The 19,857-nt window shown below is 39.4% G+C and overlaps 1 protein-coding gene and 1 pseudogene across 1 annotated transcript; both read left to right on the forward strand.

The window, feature by feature from the left end:
* The first annotated feature begins 368 nt into the window (after positions 1-368).
* Positions 369-19,857, forward strand: part of LOC148729149 (uncharacterized) — a 33,629-nt pseudogene continuing 14,140 nt past the window's right edge.
* Positions 7,503-10,288, forward strand: LOC148729150 (putative skeletal organic matrix protein 5). Its single transcript, XM_088725438.1, has 4 exons — positions 7,503-8,035; positions 8,814-8,853; positions 9,183-9,309; positions 9,498-10,288. Exons 3-4 carry the CDS (start codon positions 9,247-9,249, stop codon positions 10,014-10,016), a joined length of 582 nt encoding a protein of 193 aa, XP_088581564.1. The 5' UTR covers positions 7,503-8,035; positions 8,814-8,853; positions 9,183-9,246; the 3' UTR covers positions 10,017-10,288.

Genomic DNA, 19,857 nt, shown 5'->3' on the forward strand with positions numbered 1-19,857 from the left:
CGAAGCAAATATCTTACTTAAAAATTTGCATTTTCTGTGGAAATTCATTGCCACCTGCAAGTTTCTTGCAGATGGCAGAAGAACGGTTACTTGTTACCGAGAAATTAAAATGGAAGGTGAATGTTTATCTATATTACCATTGTTTTCCTTTTCTCATATTTACTCTCAATCTCTAAGACTTTCTGACGAATGTCGAAAGTTAGAGTTTATAATTGAAAAAGCATTGTGCTTTTACCAATTTGATATCTCATGACAGATCAATAATCAGCGCAAGTGAAAGCTGCCGCTTGAAACTATTTAGAGAAGATGAATAATAGTATTGTTGATCGCAAGATAGAGTTAAAAAGTCGAGAAATTTACCTTGATCTAAATTGTAGTCAATGGATAGCAAGAAAAACATGGAAACTTCGACTTTTATCTGTTTTTTGTTACTGGTAAGCGTTATCATGTCTATCTTTGTCACATCACACGGTTTGTTTCAACATCACTCATTCGCTCCATAATCACACCAAGCCTGTACCCATTGTAGTTGTTTAGGGACACGTCTTAGTTTTTCATTCTCAGCATGATAAAAAGAATTATTTTTGGCTGTGGCTTAGCATATAAGCCGTCATTTTGAAAAGCCGGTTCTCTCAATCCCTTAACTAAAAAAATTGCATGGGGATGTATGGCTGGGTTTGCAGTTTACATTAGTAAATTTATAAGTAATGCCAGTTTATGCGGAGGAATTTAAAATGTTCTCGATAATGTCGAGTTCCCTTGATATATTCGACTTTTCCATCTAGCCTTTATCCGTTCATAGGGTTGTGGATTTGTATAACAAGAGGGTTCATATCTGTTATATGTTTTTTTTTTTCATAATTCGTGAGCAGGTGGTATTCTCTAAATCTTGCGATCTGGTTGTTTCCGAGAGCGGACAGTAATATCCCATCCGGACCGCTCTCAGTGGGCCATATCCGTTTAGTGTTGAGTCGCTTTGCACAGCATCTCTCGCTTCATCCAAATTTTTCATAAATATATATTGTTTTACCGGCTGGACAGCTAAATTAAGAAAAGAATGCGGTCGAGACGTTTAGCCGATAAACAACATTAATCCTCTCTCTTCTCTCTCTTTCTCAAATCGCTTTGGTTTTCCCGCTACAATTTCGAAATATATTTTTTGCTACTAAATTTTGTTTTCAAAAGAATGATACGCGGCCTAAAAACATTTGTAATTTTGTAATCTTCCTCCAAACGTAACTCAGAAAGATAAAACGAGAGGTCCTTCCAGTTAACAATTTCATTGATAGATGAGACTCTCATTCATTTGTATAGGTAATCGCATAGGGCCGAGTAAAATTAAGGATTAATATCACTTGTGTTTTCGGAAGTTGCTGAAATTGCCCGAGTCGCGCAGCGTCGAGGGCAATTTCTGCAACTTCCGAAAACACAAGTGATATTAATCCTTAATTTTACGAGGAACCATGTGATTACTTGTTTATAATACAAGGAGAAAAATGTTTTCTTACTGATCTCGCGCAAAACGGGACGCCATTGTTTCAAAATAAACAGAAATTTATTTATCTTGGTAGCCGTTGCTAAGCGATTTTCAGGCAATAATTTTCAAGTAATTTTGCCCGGGGCAATTACAAAAATTAAGAAAAAAATGCCCTCTGTCTTGAGCAATCACAATTCAGTAATTTTGCCCCTTATATGATAAAATTAATATGCAATTCCTCCAAAACCATTCGTTCTTTGGCGAGGTTTTGAGATCTTCCTTAATCAAGGTATCACAGGAGGAAAATTAGCGTTTTCATCAAACTGAAAATCATTCGCGCTATACCTATAAAAGCATAAATTTTCTTGAAGCTTAACAAACACTGATTAAATTAGAGGAGGAAAGAGGTCAGGCAGAGGAAGGAGAGCTACACTGTAAACGCAAACGCAAGTGCAATGCTACGCGAATGATGATTATGGACGGTCGGCAATATCATCCGCGAACTAACTCCCACGGCAGCTTCGATAGATATAGACCCTGGCCATTGAATCTCTCTGAGTCTAGTAGGAGCCACTATCACTATCGGTCAACAATATTTCCACTTCGATGCAAACTGCGATAAAATTTTCCTTTTACCGGAGCAGCAAAAGGAACTCGTCGCTTTTGGATGTCATAACAACTTGAAAAACAAAACTTGAATTACAAAGACAATCTCTCTATACAGGCTCTCTATATATCTAGTTTTCGGAAGAACTAATGTAAGCGTATTTGAAAACGAATGAGCGATTTTAGAACTGTTCAAAACTGTACAATGTACATTGAAAATCAAGACTGGTTGTGAAATCGTTAACTAGATGATCGCGCGCCTTTCGTTTTACTCTCAAATTAATTTTTGCTTTATATCTTCTGAAGTAAAGAATATATCAAAATAAAATTTCAGAAGATGATAGATCGTTTTTTTTATATTAGGCATTAAATTTTCAAGAAATTGAAACAAAAAAATTTTTCCCTCCGTTATACCTTAAATACAATTCTGCTTATTCTTTGAAAGTCCCTTGAATTTGGACATTTCTAATATAAATTTCACCGATGCATCAAATACCCTTTTGTCTAGCTAGAAAAAGCCTCTCAGATGACATCAAATTTTCGGCGAAATAAAGATCAAGATTTACACTCGCCTCTGCAGAAAACAAACAAGCAGATTCTCATAACTCCAAACAAACATTTCAATTCACCATCAATTTCTAGCAATTTGTACCACAGGGTGCCCATACAATCTGTTTGTGTAGCCGACCGTTGTTTTATAGTAAATGTACCAGATTTACCGTTTGCCTCACCTAGAGTGATATATTGCTGACTATGTACATAAATCACTGATAAATAATCGTTGAATTACTTTACCTGTGGTGCGTAGTCGTCCTTCTGCCTCAGAAATGTTATTTTTTAGCGATTTTGAAAAAGTCTGATTTCGTCGTTAATGTAATGCATTAAAGAAAGACAAGGGTGGAAGCCTTGTTTTGAAAGGTTTCAAGCGCCCGAGCCATTTTCACCCCGAAAATCGCATTGCTCCGCTTTCAAACTTCGCAGCATTAAGGTCAAAAGATGCACGATTCTCCTCGTACTTTCCAATCGAAAATCGATCCAGACGGACCGGAGTTAGCCCTCGAAGAAAATCAAAATCCCACAGTATTTTAGCGTCTGGAATACGTAGCAAGTTTCTTATGTGCCAGCAAGAAACCGTCACGTTGATTTCCCTTTTCTGATTGGACGACGTTAAACGATGACCAATTCAAAATAGCTAACGAGGGTGGGGAACCATTGGCGTTTAGTGACCCTTCAACTGTTTACCCAACAGACTCGGGTCGTGTGTCTTAACGCTCTCCGGAAGCAACTTACATTTTCGCGCATTATCCGCATCTCCTTCATCAATTGTGTCAAAAGTAAACAGGTCACCCGGCAACATAAACAGCACCTGTCAATTAAAAGATTGTACTGGTAAGCGCCGGAAGAAAATATGAGTCGCTGTTTCTCTCATTTCATCTGAAAGAGGCCAAGCCAGGCTTTTGATGAAAGCATAGGAAATATCGCTGCACTTTTCCGTGCACACTTCTCGCAGACAGGCGACGACGAATAGCCAGGCCTTGTCATGGTTTACGGCGCCATCTTTACGGGTAGGCAAAGCGGTCAGAAATTACAGTGTTTGTATGGGAATCCCATGGCAAATAACTTTTCCCAAAATCGAGTTTTACCCAATTTATGAATCGCAACGTTAAAACACTTAGCAGAAGATTGTATTCACCAAGTTTTAACAATGTAGGTTGGATGTAAGACGCTCAAATAATTTTTCTAATTTTCCATTCATTTGTCTGTAAATTTTATCCGTGCCGCCCCTTCTACTTTGCGAAAATTTCGGTCTGTACATTCGAAGTCTTTTAACCGGGAATGGAATATTTGAATACTAAACAATCTGTTTCCCTGATCATTAATTGGCGGACGCTAACAATGGGCGAAAATATAAGTTGCTTCCGATGAGCGTTAAGACACACGACCCGAGTCTGTTGGGTAAACAGTTGAAGGGTCACTTAACGCCAATGGTTCCCCACCCTCGTTAGATATTTTGAATTGGTCATCGTTTAACTTCGTCCAATCAGAAAAGGGTAATCAACGTGACCCTTTCTGGCTGGCACATGAGAATCTTGCTACGCATTCCAGACGCTAAAATACTGTGGGATTTTGATTTTCTTCGAGGACTAAATCCGGTCCGTCTGGATGGATTTTCGATTGAAAAGTACGAGGAGAATCGTGCATCTTTTGACCTTAATGCTGCGAAGTTTGAAAGCGGAGCGATGCGATTTTCGGGGTCATAATGGCTCGGGTGCTTGAACCCTTTCAAAACAAGGCTTCCACCCTTGTCTTTCTTTAATGCATTACATTAACGACGAAATCAGACTTTTTCAAAATCGCTAAAAAAAAAACATTTTTTTAAGGCAAAAGGACGACTCTGCACCGCAGGTACAGTAATTCAACGTTTATTTATCCAATGATTTATGTACATAGTCAGCAATATATCGCTCCACAGGTGGCCCAAGCTCTGTCACATGCTTTTTCACAGTAAATAATTAAAGAGTTTGTATAGTGGTTTAGTTGGACTTGCTTTTGAGCTCCGTAAATGTAAAGTTGTGTGAAATAATCAAAGAAATAAAGTCTTACCTTCATAGAGAGTAGTCTTTGTTGTTCTCCTCGCGATTTGAGGTCGCTTTGATGTGATTTGGCTTGACACCCTAAATCACCGTGCATAAAATACGGGAAGGTCGGAAACTTCTTTCGACACATGCTCGCCAAAATTGCTCGAAAACAACACTTAAATACTTTCCCTCGAATCAAAACTCGGCAGCACGAAAGCCAAATAATTGCCCTTTAAGTTCACCGGAAAAAATTCCACAAAAGATGGTTTGTCGAGCAAACAATCCAGCGAGAATTTCAAATTAGCGGCCGTTCTGAATTCCTCTAATGCGTGGAAGGAACATCCTGTGCAGCAGAGAGACCGATAATACGCTGTCGACCTGGACTTTAGTCAAATCTCTCCCAACAGCGCATTAACGGTCTCTCAGCTGCACAAGATGTTAATTCCACGAATTAGAAGAATTCAGAACGGCCGCTAATTTGAAATTCTGGCTGGATTGGTTGCTCGTCAAACTATCTTTTGTGGGATTTTTTTCGGTGAACTTAAAGGGCAACTATTTGGCTTTCGTGCTGCCGAGTTTTGATTCGAGGAAAAGTATTTAAGTGTTGTTTTCGAGCGATTTAGGCGAGCATGTGTCAAAAGAAGTTTCCGACCTTCCCGTATTTTATGCACGGTAATTTAGGGCGTCAAGCTAAAACACATCAAAACGGCCTCAAATCGCGAGGAGAACAACAAAGACTACTCTCCATGAAGGTAAGACTTTATTTATTTGATTATGAGATACAATGAATATATGAGGTTCATATATTTTGAACTGCAGTATTAGATACGTATGATGCACGATCCTCGCAGTAGATAGCGCTATTTATGCAATAGCGAAAATCAGACCTGAAAAAAATCAGGCCTGTACGGGACTCGAACTACGGACCTCTGCGATACTAGTACAGCGCTCTACCAATTGAGCTAACAAGCCAACTGGGAGCAGGCCGTTAAGTTGATTCGTAATAAACCCATGAAAGTGATAAATGAGATACAATGAATATATGAGGTTCGTATATTTTGAACTGCGGTATTAGATACGTATGATGCACGATCCTCGCAGTAGATAGCGCTATTTATGCAATAGCGAAAACTGAATCAGACCTGAAAAAAAAAAAAAAAAAAAAAGGCCTGTACGGGACTCGAACCACGGACCTCTGCGATACTAGTGCAGCGCTCTACCAATTGAGCTAACAAGCCAACTGGAAGCAGGCCGTTAAGTTGATTCGTAATAAACTCGTGAAAGAAAACTCGTGAGATACAATGAATATATGAGGTTCATATATTTTGAACTGTGTTGTTAGATACGTATGATGCACGATCCTCGCAGTAGATAGCGCTATTTATGGTTCGAATCCCGTACAGGTCTGATTTTTTTCAGGTCTGATTTTCGCTATTGCATAAATAGCGCTATCTACTGCGAGGATCGTGCATCATACGTTTCTTTGATTATTTCACACAACTTTACATTTACGGAGCTCAAAAGCAAGTCCAACTAAACCACTATACAAACTATTTAATTATTCACTGTGAAAGAGCCTGTGACATAGCTTGGGCTACCAGTGATCATTCTAGGTGAGGCAAACAGTAAATCTGGTACATTCACTATAAAACAACGGTCGGCTACACAAACAGATTGTATGGGCCCCCTATGTTTGTACATTTTTCGGAAACTTGGTTTCAGAAAGCAATCTGCGCCATGATGAATTCGCAGGATGTCTGCGTCTGTCTTATCGCAAGGTTGACTTCACCATCACTCATTTCTGAGCGGGGACAGTGAGGGGAATGTAGTCATTCTTTAATAATCAAGGTTGCCTGTTTAACACCTGAACGTATATTAAAAGATGTTTTCTTTTTATCTTTACATAGGAATTCGTTTTAAATTAGTGTAGCACTTTTTAAAACTACTTTAAACAACTTCACCTCTTAAACTTTGTAAAGATGGCCGCCTTGAACTATATGTCGGTCACAATAACTGCAAGTAGAGACAGATCTCCATGAAAGTTTAGAAACACCACGCATTTCCAATTCTTTGTTCCTAATATGTGAAATTTTGCTAGGAGCCTATTTTTTCCAAAAGTACCCTCAATCTTAACCAATAGAAGCAGTCATTATAGGACCCGACGATATACCAGAAACTTCATCACAGATATCCAGGCAAAGTCTACTCTCCCTAGACAAGTTCCACCATCTCAATGTACCTAAACTTGAAGAAATTATGGTTTACGACGACTTTGAATGCACCTTTAAATGCATTCACCACCCTCTGTGTGTCTCCGTGAACCTGGCCACTGAAGGGCAACTGTGGTGTGAGTTACTGTCAACTGATAAATACAGCAATCCTAACGAATATAAAGTCAACATGAATTCGTATCACTATTACTTTGAGGTAAGAAGCTATTTTTATCATCAACTCTGAGACTCTTTACTTCAAATGAGCCAACTGTGGGGGCAGTGATCTTGAAAAACGACCAAATACGCTTCGTTGAGGTCATAACAATTATTTTTTGTGGAAATATGTGTATGGAACTCGACTATGTCAGAGTTAATTTGGATATATCAACAAAGTTGAAATGGTAAATTGGCCACCGTAATGATTACAAAAGCTGACGTTTCGAGCGTTAGCCCTTCGTCGGAGCGAATCACGACGAAGGGCTAACGCTCGAAACGTCAGCTTTTGTAATCATTACGGTGGCCAATTTACCATTTCAACTTTGTTGATATATCCAAATTATTTCGTTACTCCCACCGACGCAGCCCCAAACAGTTTCTTTCGAAACTATCAGCCTTTATTCATATGTCAGAGTTAACCTTGATAAACGATTTAGTCAACACCGTGGGTACAATTGTGAATTCAGTAACGTTACTCACGAAGGACAGAAACTCGACCTGAAGGAGGATGAAAAGGAATTTTATTACGCATCTGTGGTAGGTGTTACTTCATTAGCAGACGACTAGTCTCGGTGAAATATCACTTTCATAATCTTCAGTGTTGAGATGATTGCTTTCATTTTGTTATCACTGGCATTTATTTTTTGATCATCATCACTTTTTTTGTTTAAGTGCCCCATGTTTTCTGATTCCTCTTTTTTTTATTTGAATTGCTCTGACTAAAAGTTAGAGACTTGAATTTAAAAAAAAATTAACACACATCCTGCAACATTGATATTTCAACGTATGATTTTAAGATTGTTAATATTTTTTCTCCTTTTGGCTTCAGAGCGCTTGTGCAGCTAACCCTTGCAAAAACAATGGTACTTGTCAAAGCGGTTTTACCGACAAAAGATATCGCTGTTTGTGTACCACTGGATTGGAAGGTCCGAAATGTGAAATAGGTAAACCTTGTCATGTGAAACCAGACGTAGGCTTTTGTGGGCTCCATTTTTACATACAACTTCTTAAAGTGATGGTAAATGTTTAGGTTCGGCATATTATAAAATCTCACCATAACCATCTCACAACTGGCTAGATGGCCCTCTTGGTTAGAGAGCTGCTCCAAAATTGCAAAATATGTTTTCCACAGGCGTCCCAAGCTCACGTATCAAGGAAAAGCGAAGGATCATTTAATGAAAACGTCACGCTTCGTGTGACGCGGTGTTAAGTTACGCTAGCAACCGTTGAGTATTTGAATGCGTTATGAGGAATAATATTTGCAACGAAATATGGTCCATTTAGAACACTAAATGTTCCGATATATGAACATCTTAGGTGTAAGATTGATCAAACTTACTCACTCTTTGTGTGTCCGTTGTGTTTTCTGGCGATTTGTGTTGCTTTGGGCTTGCTTTGTCATCACTGTTTTTCCTGTTATCAAGCGAGGTCAAGGCTGCGCATTACGATTTGGACCGTTGTCCTTCCGATGGCGATTTTCGGGGAGAAAATCAGTCTGATCGGCAATTTTTTTACCCACAGCTTTCGACCTAAGTCTATTGCACCCTGGAAAGCTTCTCAATACCAAAAATCTCCCCGCAGTACGCTGAAAACGAGCATTTTCTACCATCATTTCCAAGTTCGTTTCTTTCTGCCTGTGCCTTTGACTCCGACTAGACACGGCCGCGCAAGAGTTTACCGAGCACACAACTTACAATCTTTTTTACTCTATTTAAATTACAGCTTCAGCCTCGACGTGTAGGGAAATTTTCGACCGGAATGTGTAAGTCAATAATTCACAAATATAAAGCGAGAAACAAACACAAACACAAACACTTAGAAAAAGAAAATATGAAAATAACAGTTCTGTGCTGAGGTAATTCATTAGTTTAGTTAGCCATTTGGCCAGTTAGTTTGTCCGCTCGGCATAATTTTGTCATTCTTCTATATCAAGAATGCAGCCTAATAACCTTGATAATAATCGTCCACATCAGCTTCTCGCCTGCAAGGAATCGATAAGTGTTTCGTGTCATCTAGTGGATATACAGAAGCCATTGTCATTATAAAACTTTGACTATATCTCTCCTTATAATACGATAATGTATTGAATAGATCTAAAAAGAGTGGCGAAGTTGCCCTGCACTTAGACTCAAAGCCAATTTCTGTTTTCTGTCACATGGGAGACTTTGGGTGCGGAGATGGAGGATGGACGCCGGTTATGAAGATTAATGGAAATAAGGTAAAAATTTTACTGGCTAAGGAATTCTGTGTGCGTATAAGTCGGTGGGAAAAAGCGACAAAGGGGATAGACAAAATGGCGGCTGTTTCCCTGAAAAAAGGTCAAACGTCGCTCGCTTGACTGGGAGCCCGGAACAAGCTGTTACTGAAATTTTATTGAAATACTTTTTTCTTTGTTGTAAATTTTAGAGCACATTCCATTACGACTCACATTTTTGGAGCGACAGGAATTCTTTCAATCTTGTAGGAGGTAAGACTGGATTTGACTTGCAAGAGACCAAGTTACCGACCTATTGGATCACGCCCTTTTCCAAGATCTGTCTCGGAATGAAGATCGGCAATCAGGTCAGATTCATTAACATCAACAAACAGGCCGGCTCTCTCCACTCACTCATCGCTGATGGGAAATACCGCAACACCTCACTGGGTCGTTCAACGTGGAAGTCGCTGATTGGTTCAGAGGCCTCCTTACAGCTTTACTGCAACAAGGAAGGACTCAATGTGCGGGCAGCCGACCCTCGTGATGCCAAAGCAAGAATCGGTATCGCTGCTAATCAGCAGAATCACTGCTCTTCCTGTAACTCGCGAATTGGTTTTGGTACAGGAGGTTCACGAGATGACTCCAACACATGTGGCAATGAAGCAACACTCTCGCCTGATAATGGAGACAAGCACATCAAAGCCATGGGGTACATCCTGGTGCAGTGACAGGGGACACTATTAACTTCCTAACTTTTAAGCCGAGAAACCATCATAAAGCAGAAAAATGTAGTGTGCTAATTAAGGATTACCAACCAGTAGAAGAATAGGCTCCGTAAAACTGCCATAATTAAAGTAATTAATCTACAGTTGAGTAACAGTTCATGTGCTGTATTGGTGTGGTCGCGAGTAATATTTGAGGAAAGAAAGAGGTCGAATAATAATTGCGATCTTTGAAATAAAAAACTACAGTACAACACCAAATATCAGAAAATATAAAAATTAAAAACGCCGGGGCTGGAATGAAAGATTTCTTGTCGAAAATAGGTTTAAAAGGGCATCGCCTCACTGCAAGTTCTCCTCATGCCCCTTTGCCAGATTATTGGCCCTCTAGGTAAAAAAAAAGGTTACCCACATCTTTATCAGTTCGTCCCCATATGTTCCAATCCATAGCTTCACGGCATAACATTTTCCTTTTCTGCCGAAATGATAACTTATTTCGGTCAACATGTAATTTACACCAAAACTAGGGCAACATTTGATCAACATACAGATTTTTAGGCGTGTTAATTGACCCTAAATTACTCTGATCTTTATCTATATATATATATATATATATATATATATATATATATATATATATATAATTATACCTCAAGATTTAGGTTACTTGAACTTTTACTGCAACTCTGAGTTTCATGCCTCTTGCGAAGCAATCGTCAGGCAACTGCCAGAAATAACGGTTACAATCCACCAAAATTTAAAAGACGAAACAATGTGTACATGCGCGCGCAACATACTGCACGCGCTATCGTAACGTTAGGTTCTTTAACGGGAATTTCCTGACATGTCTGCAACCTGATGTCAGCTCATTTCTTTTGTTTAAACTTGCCATCTGCGGTTTAAAATGATAAAATATTTTTTCCACAAACACAAAATCGTCCACATTTCTGGAAGTTGCCTGACGATTGCTTCGCAAGAGGCATGAAACTCAGAGTTGCAGTAAAAGTTCAAGTAACCTAAATCTTGAGGTATAATTATCCATAGCTCTAGCCCTGCTATTGAGCACTTTTTAGTAGATGATGATCTCATTCCGCTATTTTGGTTATTTCGCTCCTATCATTGTCGAGCACTGTGTCTGACTCATCTCTTATCAATACGGAGAAGGTGAATTTGAACTATTCAACCAAGAATATCCCACTACCGGGAAAGAACGAATACTTGAAGAGATTCATCGAGAAGACGGAGCATTTCCTACGTCGGATGCGATGGAAAGCTTATCATTTCTTAAATAACACAGAATCCACAACAAACGAGTCATACGGTTTCAAATCCAGAAACTCTTTGCCTCAAATCAACGAGTTGCTACCTTTTGAAGACGCCATGACCCAGCTTATCCAGAACATAAAATTCAAGGACACCAGATGCAGTTTTCAAAGTAAGCTACATAGCGACATTAAGAACAAGATTAAGAAGCCAGGCACCCTCCTCATTTCCGCCGATAAAACCAATAATTTCTATACCAGGAATCCTTCCTCATACGACAAATTGCTTCAAGAGAACATTACCAAAACCTACTAAAAGTCAAGCGATCATCTTGTTGACAAGTTAGACTCCCAGTCTGCCAAAATTGCTGAGCGACTCAAGTTAGACGACCGCATTGAGAAATTGGCTAAGGAAGATGCATTCATCACGTTGAAAGACCATAAGCCCAATTTTCAAGACAATCGATCATGCCGCTTAATAAACCCTTCTAAGCCTGAAATTGGGAAAATCAGTAAGCATCTCCTCGATGAAATTAACAACGCTATCATCACCAGCAGTAAAGTAAACCAGTGGAAAAACACCTCAAGTGTTTTCAAATGGTTTAATAGTTTAGAAGACAAGAGCTCTCTTTCATTCATCTGTTTCGACGTTTGTGAATTCTACCCCTCCATCACTGAGAAGTTGCTTTCCAAATCACTAGATTTTGCCTCTAAGTACTGCTCAATCAACAGCCATGAGCGTGAAATTATCTTGCATGCAAAACGATCTCTGCTATTTAACGATGATTGCCCATGGGAGAAAAAATCTGCCAGCAACCTCTTTGATGTTACCATGGGGTCCTTCGATGGAGCGGAAACGTGTGAGCTGGTTGGATGCTTTCTCTTATCGATTCTTACTGAGAAGTATGGTCAAAATATTGGTTTATACCGGGATGATGGTTTGGCTGCCCTCAATGGAACACCGCAGGAAATAGAGAATATCAAGAAAGGTTTTTGCAAAGTCTTCCGCGACAATGACTTAAAAATCACAGTCGAGGCTAACATCACCAAAACCAATTTTCTAGACGTCACGCTTGACCTCTCAAGTGGGAAGTATTACCCTTTTACTAAGGAAGGCAACATCCCCCTGTACGTGCATAAAAAATCTAACCACCCACCATCCGTTCTGCGCAACATCCCTGAATCAATCAATAGGAGGCTCTCCGAGATATCTTCCGACAGGGAATGCTTCCATAGTGCTAAAACTATTTATCAAGAAGCTCTCAAAAAAAGTGGGTACAGCTACACCCTGTCATTCAACGCTGCATCAAACCAGGCACCACGTCCACGAAGAAACAGGCAGCGGAATATTACTCGGTTTAACCCACCATACAGCAAGAACGTGGAAGCTAACGTCGGAAAATGTTTCCTTGCACTTATTGATAAGCATTTCACAAAAACTAATCCTCTTCACAATTTTTTCAACCGGAACACCCTTAAACTGAGCTACAGCTGCATGGGCAGCATTAAAACTGTCATATCTAACCACAACAAATCTGAAATCCGGAAACTCGCACGCGCTAATGATCGAGCTAGGAAAAGCTGCAACTGTCGAAAACCTGACATATGCCCCATGGATGGAAACTGTAACATGGAAAGCATAATTTACCAGGCAGAGGTCACCACAGAGACCGCAAAGGAAACGTACATTGGTCTCTGTGACACCGCTTTTAAAATGCGTTACAGGAACCACTTGTGTTCATTCCGAAACGAACGTTACAGGCATGCTACTGAACTTAGCAAATATATATGGAGTCTTAAAGATAAGGACACTAAGTTTATTATTAAGTGGCGCAAGGTGAAACAAGCTAGTTCGTATTCCAATGTAGCTAAAAGATGCAATTTGTGTTTGTGGGAAAAATATTTTATCATTTGTAAACCGCAGATGGCAAGTTTAAACAAAAGAAATGAGCTGACATCAGGTTGCAGACATGTCAGGAAATTCCTGTTAAAGAACCTAACGTTGCGATAGCACGTGCAGTATGTTGCGCGCGCATGTACACATTGTTTCGTCTTTTAAATTTTGGTGGATTGTAACCGTTATTTCTGGCAGTTGCCTGACGATTGCTTCGCAAGAGGCATGAATCTCAGAGTTGCAGTAAAAGTTCAAGCAACCTAAATCTTGAGGTATAATTATCCATAGCTCTAGCCCTGCTATTGAGCACTTTTTAGTAGATGATGATCTCATTCCGCTATTTTGGTTATATATATATATATATATTCCCTGATGAGTGAGCAACCACGAAACAGGTCTGTTGGGATTCATTTGTAGTTTTTTTTTTTCGACTACCACACATTATATATATATATATATATATATATATATATATATATATATATATATAACTAACTGCAGACAGTACTGTTTCGGCCTTCTGGGCCTCATCAGTGCAGTGCTAATGCTAGGATGGGGGAGAACCGAGACGGTCACCCCAAACGACCCAACCTTTGTGGTATCGTCTAAGCCATGCCAGAGTGCTCAAACTAGAGTAAACCAGCGAGCATGCGCAATTGCAACGGCAATGACTCATCCTAGATAGAGTGCTCAATTTGGACATGAAAGCAAAGCTTTGTATGCCAAAGAGCTATATCTAAGAGCTATATATATATATATATATATATATATATATATATATATATATGGCGGAATGAGATCATCATCTACTAAAAAGTGCTCAGTAGCAGGGCTAGAGCTATGGATAATTACACTTCAAGATTTAGGTTACTTGATTAAAAGTTCAAGTAACCTAAATCTTGAAGTATAATTATATATAATGTAAGCTGTAAGCTTCTGTATCGAATAAAGATAGTGAAAGAAATGAAAAAAAAAAAGTCCTCTTTTTCTTTTTCTTTCTCTGATAGGAAAAAAAATAAAGGAGCTTCATGAACTTTTAAACAGCCTAATTCTTCATGGAGTTTCTGGAAAACTGGGGCCAAGAAAGAAATTCAACCAGAGATACAGTTTTAAACAGTTTGGGACGGATCACTTCACAAGTGGATGAATTAAATAGCCAAATTATAGACCTCTCAAATGTTACTCTGCTGAATGACACTAACACAATCTGGATTAAGAATGAGGCCTTTAGAATCCGGAGGAGCATGAACAAGATATGGCGTAATAATATAGGAGAAACGGATGATGTCCTGAGAAATAGAGTGGCAGTCCACAGACAACAAATGAGAGGACCCGCACACATGTATGCTGGGAGTCAGCAAACATATTGATGAATGTGCTGCGGGATTGACCGCTCAGTTCACTATCTTTCCGTTTTACAAGATTCTCGACCCTTGCTCGCGCGTGCTTTGAATTACGTTAACCATTGTAATTACAATTAGATCTATGACGTAATAAGTCAGTAAACACATTTGGAAAATGTCCAAGTGGCTCCTATGCAAGTTACCAGTTACAGTTCACAGAGTCTAATTAACAAGTTTTCTGTAATATTGACTCAATGCCAAGAGTGGACTGTAATAATCAACAAAATGCTATTTCTGTATATCCTCCATTTCCTTTGCAACAATCTGAGCCATATGAAAAGCCAGATGATTTAAGAAGCAGCCAGGAAGCACTCCTGGAACATTTAATTGTTGATGAGGTAAAGCTTAATACCATCGAGAAGAAAACAATTGAACAAGTAGCATCAGAAGAATGGCAGGCAGAAAGAAAATTTCGGTATACAGCATCTAATTTCCACACAATTGTAAAAAGGCAAAAAAATAACACTTTAGTAAACAATTTGCTTCATCCCAAACCATTTACTGCCAAAAAAACTGCACATGGGAAAACCTACGAGCACGTAGCCTTAAAGGAGTATAAAAAATATATGTTTTCAACAAGGATTCCAGTTTCAGGGTTCAAAAGTGGTCTTGTTGTCAGTATGGCCTCTCTCTTTTTAGCAGCATCACCAGATGGCAAGGTCATTGACCAAGGCTGTAGCAAGTCTATTGGGTTAGTAGAGGTTAAATGTCTTACACAAAGTTTCATGTTAGTCCCTTAGAAGCATGTGCAGATGAAAGTTTCTGTGCAGAAAATGTAAATGGAAAGCCAAGGCTGAAAAGGGGGCATCAGTACTACCAGATACAGGGTCAACTAGGCATTACAGGAGCAAGTTGGTGTGACTTTGTTATCTATACTAACAAAGGCATAAGTATAGAGAGGATCATAATTGATCCTCAATTCTGGGAAGTATTGAATGAAGACCTAAAGAACAGCTATTTTGAACATTTCATAGGACCAGCCTCTGTAGAGTTCAGTAACCATTAGAAGGGTTAACTACCACAATCTAATCTTGTCATGAGTAAAGAGAATTGTGTCTCATACCCTACTGGATATGTTTAAACCAACATGGTCTGCATAATAAGATAGCTTTGAGGATAAAGCTTTTGTAAGTTTAGTACCTCTTTATTATTTGATTTTAAGATCTTTGGAACTACATGTAGACCTTGCATCTTAAAAGTGTTTGGGACTAAAAGCAAGCGAATCACATCCTTAGTTTTAGTTGGCTTAGAAAATAGTTAATCTGAGAGATATCATCAAGTTTACATTTATTAAATTGACTGAAATTCTGTAGTGTACCTCAGAGCTCTGTCTAACTCAGTGTTAAGTGGAAATGAGAGGGTCCTGAATGTTACATAAAAAGGCACAGACACTCCACATTTGGTTTACTACCCCAAACAAACTGAGGGGTACAACACCATCCCATAAATGAAAATTCTTGATTTTGTTGATAGCCCGTTCAACATGTATTCTAACAGAAGCAATTTCTTGAGCCTTGATAACATCTTGTGCTGTCATTTGGCTATTGGAACCTAAAAAGGGGGGAATGTTTAGGGTTACACCCAGTGGGAGTAGGTATTCAATTGTAAAACCTTTATCGGCCATCACAGTGTCACCATTGTCAAACTCCAACTTCAGGAAACCACTTCGTTCAACAATTTCACGATGAGAAATGCTTCCGCTAGATAGATTAATAAAAGTTATAGCTCCACTGGGAGCAATTCCAACTAAGCCTTTTAGAGTTACATGGTTCTTATAGGAGCTGAACAGTTTGGAATTCAACAGAAGGCTGGAAGGCATTTGGCATCTTATTTCCCTACAATCGATTATTACACGGGTGGAAGAGTACTTCTCTTTAAAGCTGTCATGCATTGTAGCTCTTATGACCTCCCTATTAGGCCATATAGATACTTGACTAAATCTTAAATACATGTGATTAATCCAAGAGAGGAATGTTCTGCTTACTGTCGATTGTGAAATACCAAACAAGTGAGCCAGATGTTTTTCTGAAAATCCTCTTCTCAGTCTGCACAGAACAAGGAAGAACTCCTCTCTGGGTTCTAATCTTCTTCGTCTACCAATGCTTGTACATCCCTCTGGTTCCTCGTTTCCATCATCGTAAAACTCCTTTTGCACAGTTCTTTCTTTTGATGAACAGTACCTGATGTTTTCTCCTTTCGATCCAGTATTTAAAAATTCAAACACAGCATTAAATGTTGCTAAGTTAGGAAATCCAGTATAAAAGGCAATGTCCTCGTCGGTAGCAAAATTGCGTGGTTGAAAAAGGCGGTAATCTTTTAAGATTCAACTGGCGTTTTAATACCTCTATTTCAGCCTTTAACTTCGCATTTTCGAGTTCAAAACCTCGAATACTTACAAGTTCTTTAACTTCTCCTGTTTGATATCCACACAAATTTAAGCTGCTTTCCACATCATGATAACTAATAGCTGCTGATGAAGTACACGTTTCAAAAGTTGCTTTAGCTGCATTTGCAGCTGTTTGACTTTGACTTTGAGATTGTTGCAACTCCTTGTTTAAAAACCCTGTTATAGAAGAAATATTGCGACATTTAGAAGGTGCTCTCTTTTTCAGAGAACCTGCTTTGGACCACGAAAATCGAGATGGAATTACCCCTGCCTTCACATAAACACGCTGACCTCCAACAGCTTTAACCAAGTCCTCGGGCTTAAAATGACGAGAACAGATCTTCGTGTTTTCGCTGACTCTAAACTCTTTTCCTTCGTCTCGACGAATGGCATGGAGCGAACGCTTTTTGAGGTTACTTTCGTCCGGAAATTTAAAGTAAGAAATCTTCTCCCCACTTTCAGTTCTGTACTTCTTTTTGGTACAGTTTGGCACGCAACATTTTTGCGGCATTTTCAAAAACTGGCGCTCCTCGCATCAGGCGGCCATTTTTATTTACTTGGCCCAACTAGTCTCGTTTTCAAGTTAAACGCTCCCAGTCTCTTTTCGTTCTGCATAGGGTGTATGATTTTTTTCATATTGGGTGTGCAGGAGGAGCTCAGTTTAATGGTGATTCTATTGAAAAATTTCCTCAGTCTGTGGGTGACTGGAAAGCACTTGTCAATAAGGTTACTAAACGCTCTGCCAATGTTGGTCTGGACGTTTCTGTTAAATGGTGCGTTAAACCAAATTATGTTTCTTCGCCTTTTGGTTTGGTATTGCGGTCGGTGCGGTTCCGGTTCAGTGAAGTGCAGCTTGTATGTGTAGCCACTCTTGTGTAACGCTTCTTGGTAGGGAGGTGCGGCTTTGTTAAACATGTCTTCGTCAGAAGAGATTTCAGAAAATCTTTTATTAACTGCTTCGGGGATGTTTCGTAATATGCAAGGTGGGTGGTTAGACTTGCTGTGTACGTATAGAGGGGTAGTTGCTGGTTTGGAATAGGGTCCGAATCTTCCGGTTATCAGGTCGAGCGTTACATCGAGAAAGTTGATGATTTTCTTGTTTGCCTCGATGGTAATTCTAAGGTTGCTTTGGGAAAATATCGTGCAAATCTGTTTCTTAATTCTCTCTACTTTTTGGGGTGTCTGGTTTATAACTGCAAGGCCGTCGTCACGGTAAAGTCCGATGTTAATTTATGGTATAGTCGCAAGCTGTGATAGGAGGTAGCAGCCGACTAGTTCACATGTCTCCGCTCCATCATAACTTTCCATGGTGACGTCGAAAAGGCCGTTGGAATTTTTCTTTCTGCCAAGAAAGCTGACAGCAAGCAACTCAGAAAAACTGACGCCGCAGCCAAAGCAATCACGAAGAAACTAGGTATTGACGACCGGGTCGAAGTTACCGCCCAGAGAGAAGCGTTCGTAACACTTAAAGACCATAAAGACAATTTCTTAAACCGACCCACTTGTCGTTTGATCAACCCATCAAAACAGGAAATTGGAAAAATAAGCAAGAAAATTTCGAAAATATTGACCAGAAACTTGTAAATGCAACAGGCGTTAATCAGTGGAAGAACACATCCTCTGTATTACAGTGGTTCAAAAACTTACCAAATAAATGTGAATCTGCTTTCATCAGCTTCGATGTTGTAGAATTCTACCCCTCAATAACGAAAGATCTACTCGGACGTGCCCTCGACTTCGCGTCTAACTATACGAACATCTCCCCAGATCATCGCCAAATCGTCCTACTTGCTACGGAATCACTACTATTTAGCAATAAGACCTCTTGGCAGAAGACCACTTAATGTTAAACTCAGTGTCCTTATCATTAAGACTCCATATATATTTGCCAAGTTCAGTAGCATGCCTGTAACGTTCGTTTCGTAATGAACACAAGTGGTTCCTGTAAGGCATTTTAAAAGCGGTGTCACAGTGAACAATGTACGTTTCCTTTGCGGTTTCTGTGGTGACCTATGCCTGGTAAATTATGCTTTCCATGTTACAGCTAAGTTTAATATTAAGTGGCGCAAGGTGAAACAAGCTAGTTCGTATTCCAATGTAGCTAAAAGATGCAATATGTGTTTGTGGGAAAATATTTTATTATTTGTAAACCGCAAATGGCAAGTTTGACCAAAAGAAATGAGCTGACAACAGGTTGCAGACATGTCAGGAAATTCCTGTTAAAGAACGTAACGTTACGATAGCGCGTGCAGTATGTTGCGCGCGCATGTACATATTGTTCTGTCTTTTAAATTTCGGTGGATTGTAACCGTTATTTCTGGCAGTTGCCTGACAATTGCTTCGCAAGAGGCATGAAACTCAGAGTTGCAGTAAAAGTTCAAGTAACCTAGATCTTGAAGTATAATTAAATATATATATAACTAACTTCAGACAGTACTGTTTCGGCCTTCTGGGCCTCATCAGTGAAGTGCTGATGCCAGGATGGGGGAGAACCGAGACGGTCACCCCACTATATGTAACCAAAATAGCGGAATGAGATCATCATCTACTAAAACAGTGCTCAATAGCAAGGCTAGAGCTATGGATAATTATACTTCAAGATTTAGGTGACTTGAACTTTTACTGCAACTCTGAGTTTCATGCCTCTTGCGAAGCAATCGCCAGGCAACTGAAAATGTCAAAGTCCAACCGAAAATGTCAAAGTCCAACCGAACTTCCCACTCTGATAAACTGGATAAAATCCGCGAGCAACTAAAGAGGACTTTCGTTTTTCACTCATTTCAGTATCTTTATTCGACACAGAAGTTTACAGTTTGTTTACATTGCATCTTAACCTTGTGTCAAGGAAAAATGTCAAAGTCTAACCGAACTTCCCAGTGTGATACACTGGATGAAATCCGCG

This window comes from Stylophora pistillata, chromosome 6, assembly GCF_964205215.1.
Source record: "Stylophora pistillata chromosome 6, jaStyPist1.2, whole genome shotgun sequence".
NCBI lineage: Eukaryota > Metazoa > Cnidaria > Anthozoa > Scleractinia > Pocilloporidae > Stylophora > Stylophora pistillata.